The sequence below is a fragment of the Charadrius vociferus genome, unplaced genomic scaffold (assembly GCF_000708025.1).
Source record: "Charadrius vociferus isolate BGI_N301 unplaced genomic scaffold, ASM70802v2 scaffold340, whole genome shotgun sequence".
NCBI lineage: Eukaryota > Metazoa > Chordata > Aves > Charadriiformes > Charadriidae > Charadrius > Charadrius vociferus.
In genome coordinates this window covers 1,129,682-1,145,654 of record NW_009646631.1, presented here as the reverse complement: position 1 = coordinate 1,145,654, position 15,973 = coordinate 1,129,682, and the positions used below count along the sequence as shown (strand labels likewise).

Genomic DNA, 15,973 nt, shown 5'->3' with positions numbered 1-15,973 from the left:
CAGTGGTATGCATTACTAATTTGATCCTGTTGCTTGTCTTTCCAGATGTGAAATTCCCTGTGATGCCAAAGAGTCATTCATAAGGTACTTCACTTCCCTCAAATGTTAAGGTGGCTCAAAAAGTTCAGCCACCATATCATACAGCCTTAAAAAACTAACACATACAGGACAAAAGCAGATCTTCCCAGTCAGGTTCCAGGGGAGACAATGCCCAGAGAATACACCCAGGTTCACGGCCCTAAGTAAAGGGATACCTTTCAGATTGTGTAATCGACACCAAAAAACAGTACAGCCAAACCGACTGTGTGGAAAATCCCATTAGGGTAAAGGTTTATGCAGAGCAAATTACCTGTGAAATAGCAGTGCTGCTTCCTCCAGAAAGAGGACTACCTCTTTCAAAGCCGGCGGGGGGGTGGGGGGGGGACGACGGACGGGGGGACGGAGGGGACACACGGTTGAAACCTGCTTTGCAGCCTCAGCTGTTAACTCCGAGAATCTTGATGTAAACTAGTTGGCATAGTGCAAGCTGGCTAAAACAAATTAATAATCAACAAGCCACCGTACAGGACCACAGCACTCACGCAACTTCCATTCAACTGTTCAGCCACTTATGCAGAGCTGCACACTGCAACACCACAGGACTTTCTATTAGGAATCAAACTTTTTTCTTTATATAACAGAAATAGATTCTGCACTGTGTAGCCCAGACTAATACCAATACTGGGGAAACTGGACAAAGACTCCACTGAAAAACATGCACCCACAAGACAGAAGCCAACCTTCAAACGAATAATTGGGGAAAATCTGTCATTCTGTTTCAAGAAGAAAATAAGACAGGAACACAGTCTGACTGCTTTAAAGAAATAAGGATAAGAATCATCTATTGTCATAAATAGGTAGATACAACCCACACTAGATTTTTTTGCTTTCAAAGGACAGATTTGAGTCCTTATTCCTTCTGGACAGCGATACACACTACTTGAAGGAACTTGTTAGAAAAAGTTGAAGTATATTCCGTGATAACTGTTCAACTGCCCAAAATGAACTCCTAACAAAGACTGCACAAAATTTTCACTGTTATTTATGAGGGAGCAAGCTCTATTACAACAAAGTTCTGCAAAAATTGCTGTTTGGCTTTTTTTAAAAAAGTGAGGTATTTGGAAAGCCACAATTCTAGCCATATGGGACATTCTGCTCCTACTTAATCTAGATTTCCAATTCAGGCCAGCTGGAAGTATGGCTTTAAAGAGCAAGTAACTGGTGGCATATAGCAATGAACCTGCCCAGGAAGAGATGGCCATTTCCTCTCCTTTTAAGATTTGTAGATTGCAAGCTTCCTATATAATTTCAAGGAAACCAGAGCATCTAGAAACTTTTCAGATGTTTTACCCAAAAAACACAGCTGCAGAAATTACATTACATATTCAGCAATCTTACAACAAATTCCCAAGGCTGTGGAATATCACGTCTTTCTGGGGACAGCAGAGGAACTCAACAGAATTTAGTTTTACCTACTGCATAAGGGACTGGAGAGGCTAGCTAGCGATGAAAAGACATGAGTTGGAAGTCTCATTTCCATTTTTTACTGCAATTTTTAAGTTACTGTATATTTTGGGACCACAGACTTCTCAGAGCACTATACACGAGGGTCTTTCAGGTAAAAGACATGCAGAATGCAGAAAATTGGCACTGGATTGCACAAAGAGGGAGAGCAATTTCTCACAGCAAACTGATAAAGCACATTATTCTAGTGCACTTACATCATAGCTAGAGAGGTAACTAATCAAGGGTTTTCTGGTACCCATAAAATTCTTTGAAGTGCCTTGAGGTTTATCAAATATAGGAACCAGAAAACAGTAACAGGGCTGAAAGTAAGCAAACATTACTTTTTTTTTTAAACAAGACATGGAACTTGCTTAAAACTCCAAGTAAGAGTTTGCATTCATGTCTCCCTACACACCTAGCCTAATTAAATAGCACAGTGAAAAGGCTTGATCAGTCCCCTAGCACTCAACTGCTTAGCTCTAGAACTGCACCACCAGGACTGGGGGCAGGCAAGGGTTACAGCCAAAAGGGTATGTATCAAGAAAAGCTGCCAGAGCAACTACAGGTAAGAACTAAGACTATGCTTTTCAGAAAATGTGCTTGATTAAAACAAACAAACAAACAAAAAAAACAACCAACAAAACCTACATAATTACACTACAGAGCAAGGGAACCATTTTCCCATGTTCAAATCCAACCGGACTCAGAAAAAAATTATTTTGCATATAGGTCACATTGATTAAAAAAAAATACTGGATCTTCATCAATTTTTCCTCCTAAAGGAAACAAACTGCATGACTTTAATCACTGGCTGAAGGTTCAAGTCAAGAAAACCAACAATGCTACTACTGGAAATCAAGATTCTGAATGCGGTAAGACCACCCCTATACCCAAGCTCTGGTCATTACCTTCTGCTTAACTAAATCAAGTTCAGTTACCTCTTCATATTCTTCAGGTCTTGCCTAAGTTACTACAAAATGCTGTTGATGCTGTCTCATTATATATGTCTCTGATGTTTTTCAGCCCAACTCATCATACAGTACAGTCACCAGTTAAAAGTAGTGCTGGATGTATCTAGAAAATCCCTTACTTCTGGATTATCTCTGTTAAATGGCCTACAGCATTTGTGGCAAAAGGCCATTCTGTGCATTTATTTACTGTCTCCCTACAGTGACCTCAGAACTGAGGAGCTTCTCTCCACTTGAAGGACACCGACCATTTAAACCTCTTCAACTTAGTCAACACTGGGCAGAAAACACAGAGCTACTGAGCGCAAGAACAGAAATACATATTCAGTGTATTTTGAGATTGCAGAAGTAGCATAATCTAAAAATCAATATCCTCAAGCAATAACTGGCTAATAACTTTGCTCAAGCAAACTGGCTAATAATCAAACAGCTGCAGCATTACTCTCTCCTCCCCCCGCCCCCTACACCTCTGCACCATCCTCCAGTTCCAGTGGGTTAGTGTTGCCATGTACCACAAAACAGAACCAAGTCATCAAAACATTTAAGTTGCAGTGTGGAGAGGAAAACTTAATAATGAAAGGCATGCAAAGAATCAAAAAATAACTGGATACAGATGCAAGGAAGCAGAAGGACAAACCTTTTAAAGAAGCCTCAAATGTTTGCACCGTTAAGTTTCAAGGACTTCAATAAACTTCTCAGCCATGCTACAAACAACAGCCTTTACAACAAAGAAGTTATAACATGAACAACAACTGCAAAAATATTTCCCCTTGGACTTTTTAGATACTATGTTCATTTTTTCAAACAATGGATTTTATAAAGGTTAGGGGGAAAATGATGCTTAGTTATCCCAAATTTAATCAAAATAATTTAATCATAAAACAGTAAGAAGCTAATGATGCAAATTAACATAACAGCAAATTCCTATATTGAGTTTTATGTTTCTGTTTCTGCAAGTCCCACTATTAAAGCAAGAGGCCACAGTAAGTTTGAAAAGCATGTTGGAAAGTGTATGACAATAATTCTAGCTGGGAACTTAAGCTACTACTTTTCCTGGTAAGACACAGCAAGTGATCCAAGCCAACAAAGCATCTTACCATATTTAAATATACGCCACGTTATCCTATACCAGTTCGGTGACTCTTAAGAATTAAGTGTGTGGCCACGTTTCAGGTTGCTAGTCCATTATCATAAAATCAGAAGCAATGCCTTTAATGGCACCCTCAGACTGTCACAAATTAAGTAATTAGCAGGAAAAAAAACAGCCTCTCTCATTAGATTATTCTAGCTGATGTACCTCAAGGCAGCAGCAGAAAGTTTACTGTTCCTAATTTTAAAAAAAGTTCAGCTCTCTGGCATCTGTTACTATTACAAAACAAATAATCCTCTTACACCTGCTGACAACTGCAAAAATACCTTGGATTTGTGGCTGACAGTCTTACTGGGAGTTTCAGTAGTACTTTTTACTGACATAAAATGGTCAGACTTGATACAAACAAATTTATTTAAACATTCTGAATGGCCGGCTCCAATACCTACCCTTCACCCTCAGCACACACACTAATATTCAATGCAGCTTTCAATGAAACACCCAGGTCCGAGTTTTGAAATATGCTGCTGCAGTGACAGTAATTGAGGCTTCTCTTTCTCTCTCTTTGCACTCCTCAAATTAAAAAAAAAATCCACATCTCAGATCAAAAAGTTTTTCTATACATTGGGAACAAATGGTAAAAATGACAGCAGACAAATGTTGAGGGAACAAAAAAAGAAAAAGAACAGACTTTGGAGTACTTCAATTAAAACCAGTACTGCACCGCAGAGCAGTTTGTCTGGAGAGCACCCATAAAAGGGTTGAACAACAGAGTTGTGAAAGAGACTGTGGAAACTGACTTCTTCATTTCAAATACAGCAACCGTGCCACAAACACAAGAAGATATTATGAATCTCAAAATTCTAATTAAATGATTAATGCGAATACTGCTAAGTCTGTGGGCATTGCAAGCACTTTACATGCAACTTGTCATGATCTGTGGCTACAAGTGCCTTGGCTTACTCATGAAGCACTTGCCAGAAGTGTTACAAATTACCCTTTCCTCAGACAAAAAGAGAACTAGGTAAAAATAAATCTATTCAGGCTACAAATGTCTAGCACTCTCACAGGGTAAGAGCTTTGGTCGATATGCTTAAAACATCAAATTCTACCTATCCAACTAAGTCCTCCATACTTTGCTCAAAGAAACCCTCCCTCATAGAAAACCCAGTGAGTGACCGGACACTCAGATTTACCACATTGTTTTTGCAAAGTATCAGGAGAGGGTGGTAATGAGACTGGAAAAGGAAGGAGCAGGCCACCTGCTATGGTTCTTTTTTCACCACAGCAGCCACCCAAATAACCCTTAGCCTTCCTACAGTGACGCATGGCAATGCCACTTGTGGTTACGTGAACTCAGCTCTGCATTTTAGCTTTTAAAGTTTAGCAGGCTGTTGAAACATTCACAAAGAATGCAAGCAATAAAGGGGAAAAAAAAAGGGCATGTTTCAGTATTTTCTCGCTCTGAAATAGATGAGGGACCAAAGTGGTTCTTCAGCCTATAAAAATCTTCTAAAACTCCAGAAGCCCAAGGTAGGCATCAAACAATCTTTAAACACATCCAAGGCAATAGAATTACCTGGGCAAAAGCTTTGCTCTTCTGACATTCCCTTCCTATGTTACTAGTTTAGAAGACCAAAGTATTCATCTGTTTGTTTTCCTGTAATCCGCTACATTCAAGAGGCTTAAGAGACATTTACATTAACCATACCTTCATCTGAAAGCATTATTACAAATGCGGTCCTTCACGTTATATTAATGTATACACAGGTTACAGTTATATTTATTTCCAAGTAAAGCTGTTGCTAGGAGGAACGACGACTGACTTCTACACCAGAGACAAGCACAGAAAATAAAAATGGATACGAAAGAAGAATGCATTTGCAAAGGAAATTGGCAGTTACCAGAGTTGGAGTTTTGCCAGGCCATCTATATATATTTATGCCTATCAAAATAGACCAGGGTCAGGTACATAGCTCAAGAGTCCACCTTTCTAATGTAAAGCCCTCACGTGTGCCACACGGTGGTAAAGAAGAACCCTTCTTCACAGACTCTCACACTGCTTACCACCCACACCGTTGCTCTCTCCCAGGTCTGCCCAAATACACCTTAAGCCTTATGTTTCTACATGCCCCTGGGTCAGATTCATAACTGACTTTCTCTTTGGCTCTGCCCTGCCTACAGTAATCTGAGCATCACTGTTCTTTCTTGAGAGTTTCAGTTAGGCTGATGCCCTTCCAGTCCTCCTTCAGGAGGCTAGGTCAACTGCCATTTTATAGACAGTCGTCTTGTCCAGGCTGAGCACCCCCGTTAGGTATGGTTCCTGCCCCTGCCTAGAAACTATGCAGTCTTTTTCTCTCTTCTATATTTTCCTCTAAACTTATAAAACCTCTATTCCCTCTGGTTCCTCCCCAGAGCTCTGGAAGGTCTGCTCCTGTGCTGAAGGCACACGGAATGACATTCTGGTACCATGAAAGTCAACAGCAAAACTGTCAGGGGCTAATCAGAATCAGCGTTTAGTTTAACTTTACTTTTAGTAGAGAGTAACGCTCTACTTTGTCAGGGGTGGGGACAAAACCCATAAGAGTTTAAGTTCTTTTACCACCTTATCCTTTTGGATCTGAAAGGCTCTGATAAGCAAGGTAGACTAAACATCATCTAAAGGAAAGGGTGCTGGTTCATACACTGACTGCCACTGCCAGATTAACACGTTGTTCCAGAAACAGCAGAAGTAACAAAGCCTGGTTTACCAAAAACATGTTGTCTAACCTCCTTCTCCTCAACAGGCTGGACAAGTATGCTGGCACTGTGGCAAACCCAAAACCATTGATGCACTGGTTGGATATGCAGATGTCAAACGAGACGCGTGATGGCCAAATCTGCCTGCACTACCCTCCGCTGAGGCACTAACTTGGGGTCTCTCTCTCCTCCGCTCAACTGCCAATTTTCACAAAACTCATGAGAACACCATTATGTCTGAAATCTCAACCATCTGGTCAATCACAGACAGATTTGCAAGGAGGCAAATCAGAAGTGTGGGAGGGGTGAGAGAAAGAAGAGCTGTTAAACAAGTAGCTTAAGCCCATCAGGAAACCATGCTTAAAACACTGTCACATTGATCTACATAGATAATAAAATACCCAAGTCACCAAATTACATTAAAACAGTGTTCAATGGCCCACCACACTCAGACATAACTGATGCTTAAATTAACCAAAAACACATATTCTTAATATTAATGGATTTTTTTTCCCCAGCTCTGGCAAGCAAACAAGGACACCACAAACTTTCACAGAAATTGCACATGCTTGTAACTTCGGGATGCTAGAAAACAAATGAAACTACATTAAAAAACCTCACACAAAATCCTCCTTTTTGCGACCAAAAAAACACACCCACAAGCACTCATGCCATTGTCCTAATGAATCAACTTTCCAGAACCTGTGTCCTCCCAAACAGCAGCAATGCTGGCCCTTGCTTTTAGAACACCATTTCTATTTTTAGTTCTACATAACTGAGAAGCAGTAATAAAGCTATTAATCTTTCGACTCCCTCTTCACTTGAATTACAAAACCGAGGTGAATCTTTAAGCTAGTTTAAACCACTAGACTCCTTAAATAGGGACAACTCCTTACCTTTTGGAACTACAACATTTAAATAAAAAGTTTTCAGATTATGTTGTATGACTCAAAAGAAGTAACACCATTGACACTACCCTGAAAAGTAAATACTTGTGAAAAGACCTAATAAAAGCATTTAAGAAAAAACAGACAAACAAAACCCCCAGGCACTGCTGTCTTAACAAATCTTAAACACTTTAATTTTCTACCTTCCAATGACGCTAGAAGTTCACTTCTTTACACAGAGACAAGGAGGTTGCATCTCTTTCTGCCCGGGAAACAGAATCACTGAATTGTCCAATTCAGTACCAATTCAAGTTCAGCTGTGAATGAAATTGTTCTGATTTGATTTCAGCTTGCACTAATGAAGCCGTTGACCCTCTTAGAGCCCCTTCTTGCTTCTTCAATAGCTTTAAAATAACTGAGACAAAACCAGCAAAGTGTGAAGTTGAACCACTGATTTTTTTTTAATATTATTCTACAACCTGTTCTTTACATATTTTATAACAGAATGTATAGTTGTACAGTGAGCCAAAACATTCCCTAAGCTCTCCACTGTGATACTAATCTCTTTCCTACACTGCTACTTTACTTAAACGTTTAGTACTTTGGACTGTTCAGCACTGAACAACAACTGCATTTTGTTGGCTATTCATACAGCTTAAGTACTTTTGAAGTTCTTTACAATTGTCTCTGTGGCTGACAAACAGTATTCATACAAAACTTCAGAGGAACCCCACTGTTAACCTTTCATCAAAATGAACACTGGTCTTTTTATTCCTTTATCAACCAGTTTTCAGTTTATGATAATCCTTTGTTCTCACCCTACGCTTAGTTTTCTTCTCTAAAGGAACTTTGCAGAAGGCACTTTTCCAGTCTAAACAACACTAACCAGTTAACAAAATAATAAGAAAAGGTGAAGAAGTCTACTTCAGTGACATTGTATTCACATACTAGAGCCCTGTCCTGCACAGGGCTGCTCTCTTGAATTGGGACCATACGCAGTAGTTCAACAAATACGTTAAAGATGGTACTGTCACCAAAAGATGCAGTTCATTCCTCTTTCCCTTTACTATTTGTACTCACCTTCTTCTTTCACCACACCCAAAAAAATGAAGTGGGTTAGGGATTGCGTTTTTGTAAGTCACCCAGCAAAAAAAAGGGGGTGGGTAGTTTTAGTGTGGATCAGGGCCGTGATCCAGATCACCACACAATCATTAAAATATTTGGCCAATAAAATTGAAGCAGTGGTGGTAGGATGCACCTGAAAGGCTGGGACTGGCTTTCTTCAGTGGCACTCCCTGCTTGAAATGCTCATCGGGGGAGAGGAAAAAATAAATAAATGCAGCCTCACATGCAGAATCCCTCACTGGCGTCATGGAACATTTTTAGGAATGCAAACATATTAAACTTATTTATTTCAGTAACTGCATATACACATGGCTGGACCATTATCTCAACTGTGGTGACTGCAACAGCAGTGCAATTACATGCCTACGCAATCCCGCATTTGACATGTCATCTTAAGCATTACAGTTTATAGTCCGCTGTAATAAACGCAAGCAGATTACATATCTTGGAGCTGTATTTTGGCTCAGTTCACACTGGAAAGTTATACCACTAAGCTTATATTCCATAAAGGATTTACTAACTACCCTGTCTAATTAAGGTTGCACAACTCTTCCATTTTAAAGATCCTGTTTTCAGTGGCTTAAAACCTTGCCAAACTAACCTTTGGCAAGACTTCTCTGTCCCTCACACACACCCGACAGAGAAAGGGAAAGTGATATATTCTGCTCATCTGCTTGAGTTTCATTCTAAAAAAGTAATTTCCCGGAACAAAATGACAGAGAAAGTAGGTGTTATCCACATTGAACATAATTTTTTTCACCAGTTTTCTTGAAAACCTCTAAAATTTCTGTGCTTTAGAACAGTTACATTAAATGAGAATGAGAAATTGCAACTCTGACATAAAGACATCATCTCTGACATATTCTAATACAGACACGATCACACTGTCGAAGTGGAAAAAAAATAATTCTCCTTCACACACCCTGCAAAGAATTTAACTGCCTAAGATTTTGCTTCTCCAAATCAGAGCTGGACAAAAGCCTTCCTGTAATTATTTCACATGGTTTCTGAAAGCCTACCATCAAGAAAACGAACAAGAAAAGGTACAGAGAACAGATACATCTCTCTCAGGTATTCTTAGTCATATCGTTTCAGGTACTCAACCAGCAACAAAGGGAGAAGTAAGATGACTAGTGTGAATAGATACGCTAAAAACAAAGGCCCAGAGAAGTAGGAAGGATGAAAACACATCCTAAAAATAGCAAACTCAGCCATAAGCAGGAACAGAACCCAGCATTCCCAAAATTTTGTCCTCCTTTGGCTGTTAACACATAAGCTAATTCAGAAGCATCCTACAGCCATTCCTGGACTTAAAATTAAATAATCACACCTTTCTGTATAGGTATTCCTCAATAACTTCATCTTTACTATCCTTAGGCAGATGTGACAGATTTGGTATGCTTGTAATAGTTTCTGTATTATCCAGAGTAGGTGAAACAGGAGCAGAGGCTAACCCATTCTTAAAAAAAAAAAAAAAAAAAAAAAAAAAAGGGATGTAAATAGCAAGAAACAACAAAAATATCACTAGCAAAAAAAGCCCCCCGAACAACAGCGTGTGCTTTTACTCTTAAGTTTTGTGCCAGAAAGCAGTAGCTTTCTACAAATAAAATTCAGAGAGCATTATCCTTTATAGTTAAATGATACAACAGGAAAATGAAAGATAAGCTTTACTGCTTTTGCCACATTGCTGACACTAGATGAACTACAAAGTAGTATGGTAAAGCCTGTAACTCATATCCTAAAAAGGAGAGACGGTGTGATTTTACATATTATTAAAACAGGACAAGGGTCACTGTATAGCACTCTTTACAGACAGACATATCACTTGCACAAAGAAGTTGACAGTGAGCCCACCGTACTCCTTACCTCCTCTACGCAAAGTCACAATGAGCCTTTGCTCTGAGGCCACAGTAGAACCAGCTCCAATGTCCCCGACTCATTCAACTCTGACCTTTTCTTATCAAGACAGCTCACAAATTACACACAAACTTCCTCTTACAAACAGCAAAATAAATTCAAAGATCCCTGCTTGACCTCAGCATAAGCTACACGTAAATCATACACATCAGAGAAAGCTGCATCTAAGCCAGGGATTACCTAGAGACTCAACACATACCCGTAGCATAAACTAAAAGTTTCTGTGTGGTATGTTGCTATCTGAATCTACTGAGTCACATCAGGTATTTTTGCACATTCAAAGAAAACCCAAAACACGGACAATTTTGTTTCTCCATTTCACACACTGCCTGACTCCGTAAACCCAAATTGTTTCCCCAACGCCCCTCCCTGCACAGTTCTAACAGCAGTGACCAGTCCCGAAACCAAAATATTGCCAGTTAAAAAAACAAAAATCACATTGTAAGAACAGAGGAGAGTAGAAAACAATGGCAAGATTAGAGGCATACACAGATCTCCTAAAATAACACCTCCTGCCTTATTTGGGGCAAAAAAATTTTACTTTATCTCATCTGCTGTTCTCCAGCTTCTGCTGCACTTCCTGCCTGAGGAGAAGGGCCGACTTGTCGTGAGAAGCAGCACAGACAGTGCACGCTGCCTGCACCGAGGAAGTGTTGTCACAGCAACTCCACCTGTATCTTTTACAGTTCTGGAAGACAAAAATATTCTCATTCTGAGAAGGCTAGAGAAGTTGAGGCTGTTGACTGATGAAATGGAAACAAAGAAGATTTTGAATTAGAGAAAAAAAAACAGTATGACTGCTGAAAAATTATGGAGTGGTCTCTACTTAATCGTACGTACAAATTAGCCAATTAATTTTAAATCACTTGAGGGGAGAGGAGGGGGGACACAACTAAAAATCCAGATCTCAATTTTACTCTACTTGGCTGAATAACAAAGAATGAAGAAAGGGAAATTCTCCTCACTTGACAACAGCAGAACATTCTTACGGACACCAGTTAAATGTCACCTTCCTGGCTGACACAGAACAGTAACAGGCAATGCCATAGGATTAGTCAATTTTTTATTAAGCACTGCATCATTATACTGGTAAGCATACTCACACCGCTAAGACTTTTTTGTGTGCAGTAACAGAGGTGTATTACTCTTCCTTTCCTCAGCCCACAGCCCACCAACCTGTCCAACATTATTGAGAGACTGTGTGTGTTGGCAAGAGCCTGAAACAGAAGGTTTTGTCGAGTTGTCCTCCTTACTGCTGGGCTATAAAACACTCCAAGCACAGGTCTCAAGGAAACACCCACCCAAGATGCAGACAACCCTGCTGCCCTCACGCAACCCTTCCCTCCCCTGGTGCTCTGACAGGCAGAAGAGCACTGATGTTGCTGCAGAGAGAGGGGACACATCCTCCATCAGCTCTTCCCCATCCCCAGCCAGAGGTACAGGCTGAGGACACACCATCGCTCCCTACAGTAGGACCAAGCTGTGCGGAGCAGAGTGAAGCACAAGATTAGCATCATGAGTATCAGGACTACATTGCTAACCGACTACTCTGCTGTCATAGAGACTTCTAATCGCAACACCGCAACACCACTATGACAGGCTAATGCTAACTTCTGCATTTAGACAGCAGAAGACAGCGAAACAGTTCGTCTAAGCATATTTAAGCAAATTAAGCATTTCTCTAACAGTCCTATTTTTAGCAATTTGATTAGATCCAGGGATTTTAAACTTTAGTCTGCAATAGTTACTTGCCCAAAGAAGTTCAAATCTAGAAGATGGCTGCTTTAAAACCAGCTTTGTAGGTGAGCAGGAGGTCATCAGAAATTCACCACCACAGATATGCTCCATCTCCCTCCCATTACATCTACTGCACTGTTTAGTGGCTTCTGGTTTACTTGTATATTAAATGACAAATTACAGTATAGGGGAAAAAAGGTACTTGCCAACAAAGGATCAAGCACTCTCGAGTTTGCTTTTTTTAGAATGCGTCTTCCAACAAATGCAGGAAAATATTTAGAAGTGTTATTCAAAGGTGCCTTTCAAATCACACTAATACACAGATTCCAAGTATCCTAACTGAACAGCTCCTACAAAGAGAGCAACACATTTATACAAAAAGCCCTAAAAAAAAGAAAAAAAGCTTAGAAGAGTTATAAGAAAGCCCTTCTGAAAGCATATAAAAATAAAATAACATTACTAGACCATCTGAATGTTCTTCATAAAAAGGCACTCAGTTTTCCTTTTCATGAGAAACACTATAGAGTTCAAGACAACAACATGACGTTTATCATACTCTGCCCTTTAAAAATCAAAGGCAACCAATTATATCCAAGTTCACTCTCATACATGCATCTTAAGAAGAAAAAGATCAGGGAAAGGAGAGTGACCTTTACAATTTCTCTTCCCATTCCTTTCTTTCTTTCGCTTGCCCACTTACACACTATCTCTTTACATAACATCAAGCGCATCTGCAAACAGAAACACCTACGTTTATCAAAAAGCACAGATTAGAGCTGCTGATATAAACACAGATCATGTAATTTCTGTAACAAATCCTCTAGGATCCTAGCACGAAAACACAGGACCTAGTTCATGAGCTTTCCTCAGCTATTCCAGCTTTATTCAATAAAATATACAAACAATTATGCAACAGCAGCAAGGCCCAGAAGGAAAACCTAGCACTCACCATATTTTCTTCATTTGGTGTTGAGCTCTGTCCTACACATTACATGCAAAGTTACAGGGGGGGGAAAAAAAGTCTGTCCTGAATCTACTTTGCAGGCTGAGTTTAAGTGCCTAATTAGAAATGGTTTATGTCCCTTCTCACCCAACAGATGACCCAAGCTTGAAAGGGGAAAAATAAATTAAAAACCTGAAAGACACCTTCAACACAACTGAAACAGAACACTACCTCCAATTAAAAGACAAATAAACTTATTTAGCTGGTTACCCTCTAATTTAAGCAAAAAAAAAACCCCAAAACAAGAAAAGCAACTCACCAACTGCTCAAAAGAAAAGAAAACCCTTAATCTTCTCAATGAACCCATACATACCTACTACCTTGTATTTACTTTTGCAAAGATAGAACATATTGAAGCCTTCTTTGACTTAGTTTTTGGAATTGAAAAAAGAATAATTCCAGAGCAATGTCTCTTTCAGATGCACCACTGCAAGTCTTAGACACCAACTCTAAGAAAGCAGTATTTCAGTTTTGAATTAGTTAAGTCGTACTCTATAAAAAGAGGGGACCTAGCAACAGTAATCTGGAAACAGACATATACATTATTCTGTCTATGTATGTTGAAGCCAAAAAGACACGCTTTCCAGGTTCGTGGTGGTGGTGGTGCATGTGGTGGTCAGCACTGATGAGGGTGAAGAAAGGAAGAAATAATCTATTCTTGCTATTTTGTAGCTTTCAGTATGTCGACATATCAAATATATATTTAAAATGAGACTTTGTACAAGCATTTGCTTAAAATCCTCCCCAAAACAAAAGACATGCTTTATAGTGAAAAGTGAAAAGAAGGGCCTCCTTACCCATACACCATCCCAGAAAACACTTCTGTGTAGCTGTTTGTAAATGATACTTCAAACAAACACACTAAGACATTTCAAGACTGTAAAACAAAGTATTTCAAATTGTCAAGATACATCAGCAACACCAATCAACAGATGCTTCAGGAAGACTCTAGGATATGCAGATCATGCTAAGACCACTTTCCAAGCAATAGGCAAAAGAAACCACACAGTTCTGCAGTCAGCAGTAAAACTATCCCAAGGAAACCGCTTTCAAAAATCGACAACCATATCGTCATGGGACAATGGCTTGAATTTTAACTAGCACGGTCAATATACACAGCGAATCCCCGAGGTTGTATACTGTATGACTTTAACATTACCATTATGCCCATAAACTTTCTCATTTCCAATTAATAATACACACAACACCTTGAAAGTCAATCCTTCCTTCTGGAAGGCCTTTGTGCTTTAAGGCATAAAGCAGATTTTTTAAAATATACCTGCCACTGCAAATACTATGTGGACTTCTTTTAATGAGCAAATACAAACATATAAAAAGATTTTTAAAACAGCGTATCTGGAAAAGCTTGAGCTGTACCAGGCAAGGCAATTTTGAAGCAGTGCAATGTTGCGACAGTTCTAGCCCAACAGACCAGAATCTAGCTTGCTGCTGCCACCATCTCCTTAGAAGAACTGGAAGCTCACCTAGAGTATCCACAGAAACTTTGTGCATCTCGGAAAGGCACACGAGAAGGTACTGAAAGGCACATTATCACAGAGGCTTCAGCTCTTGTAGCCTAACAAAAAGAGTGCTCCGTCTGGGTCAACACTGACTTTCTGACTAATCAGGAGTCCGACCAGACTCCAGAGCTGTGTGCTGCCATTCCTTTTTTTCCTTGTTTACATGGACAAGACCTGCAGATGCAGCCTGGGCAGAAGAGAGGGAAAGAATTTTATGAGGGCTGTTCGTATTTTGCACTCAGTAGATTCATTTCCTCCCCTTTCCAAGGTCTAAGCACATACAAAGAATTGATGGCTGCTTCCTTGCACAAAGTGCAGTAGCCAGGATGAAAATCAGTGCATGTGAGGACAAGACTAGAGCCTTCCTTAATATTTCAGTTCAGTCCATCACCTTGATGAGCTTATGAATACCAACAAGCAAAAGTTCAATAATAACTGCAAAGCAAGCATGCAGAGGGGAAAAACCCTATGGATTCTGTAATTAGCTGTGCTAACAATAAATGAAGAGCCATACAGTCGAGAAACACTGTGTATCACTATTTGTACGAGAGGTTCCCTCTGTTTCCCTCCATTCTGAAGCAGCAAAGACAGTCGCTATTGCAGGGAATAGAAGACCTACTCTTCTGACATGAGCTTCCTGTCAAACTTCGTAGCCTTGTATCCTGATAGTTTTAGGTGGAGATGACTTAGAGACGCATAGACTTACTAAAGAAAAGTTTGGCTTTATCAGCTACAGGCACAGTACAAATCTTTTGAGGAGATGTGCCTTTTTCATGTAACGCTAAAACAAAGTGATGAGGATACTTAGGAAAAAAATCGCATTTCTGATTATACTAAGACAAAATACTGATTGAGAAACTCTTACTTAACACATAATAAGTTTGTACCTATGATTTAATAAAATGCTAATAAAACGATTCAATACACTCAGCATCTCAATCCAGAAATACAAAGCATCTGTATAACAGAAACATCCCACATACCTCCCATATTTATGTATTCATTACACATCCCTATACTAAAACGTCTGTGTTTTAACACTTATTTACATCTTTATATTTGCACATTTTAAGTTAACGAAGACGTTCTTACCTGTGTATCCTGCCCACCAGCCCCAGGAAGCCACCATAGCTAGAAGCCACTTAAATAACACTCCTTCGATATACCAGAAGCTTTTACTATCCAACAATCGGAGAGGCTGCAGCATAATTAAATACAAGACGTAGGACGGAATAGCGACCAGGTTGTTGGCGACCATAAAAGCGAACCTGAGGAGTGCTTTCAGGCAGGTATAGCCCACCCGCTGGGCCTGCTCTAGAGTCACGGCCATTCTCTTCACAGCGGAGGGCGCGGGACCGTCCTACGGGGAGAGGAAAAACAAGGCAGAGGTAGCGCTTTCCCAGCCGGGCCAGGAGCGGCGGGGGCCGGGGTGCCCGCTCGCC

The 15,973-nt window shown here is 39.9% G+C and overlaps 1 protein-coding gene across 1 annotated transcript in view; it reads right to left on the bottom strand.

Annotated features, from left to right (window-relative positions):
* The window catches only part of LPGAT1 (lysophosphatidylglycerol acyltransferase 1), a 63,801-nt gene extending 47,910 nt beyond the window's left edge, over positions 1 to 15,891 (bottom strand). Inside the window, exon 1 of the mRNA XM_009888297.1 lies at positions 15,624 to 15,891. Coding sequence (XP_009886599.1) covers positions 15,624 to 15,861 — 238 coding nt within the window. The 5' untranslated portion in view covers positions 15,862 to 15,891. The remainder of the gene's footprint in view (positions 1 to 15,623) is intronic.
* Between the last annotated feature and the right edge of the window lie 82 nt (positions 15,892 to 15,973).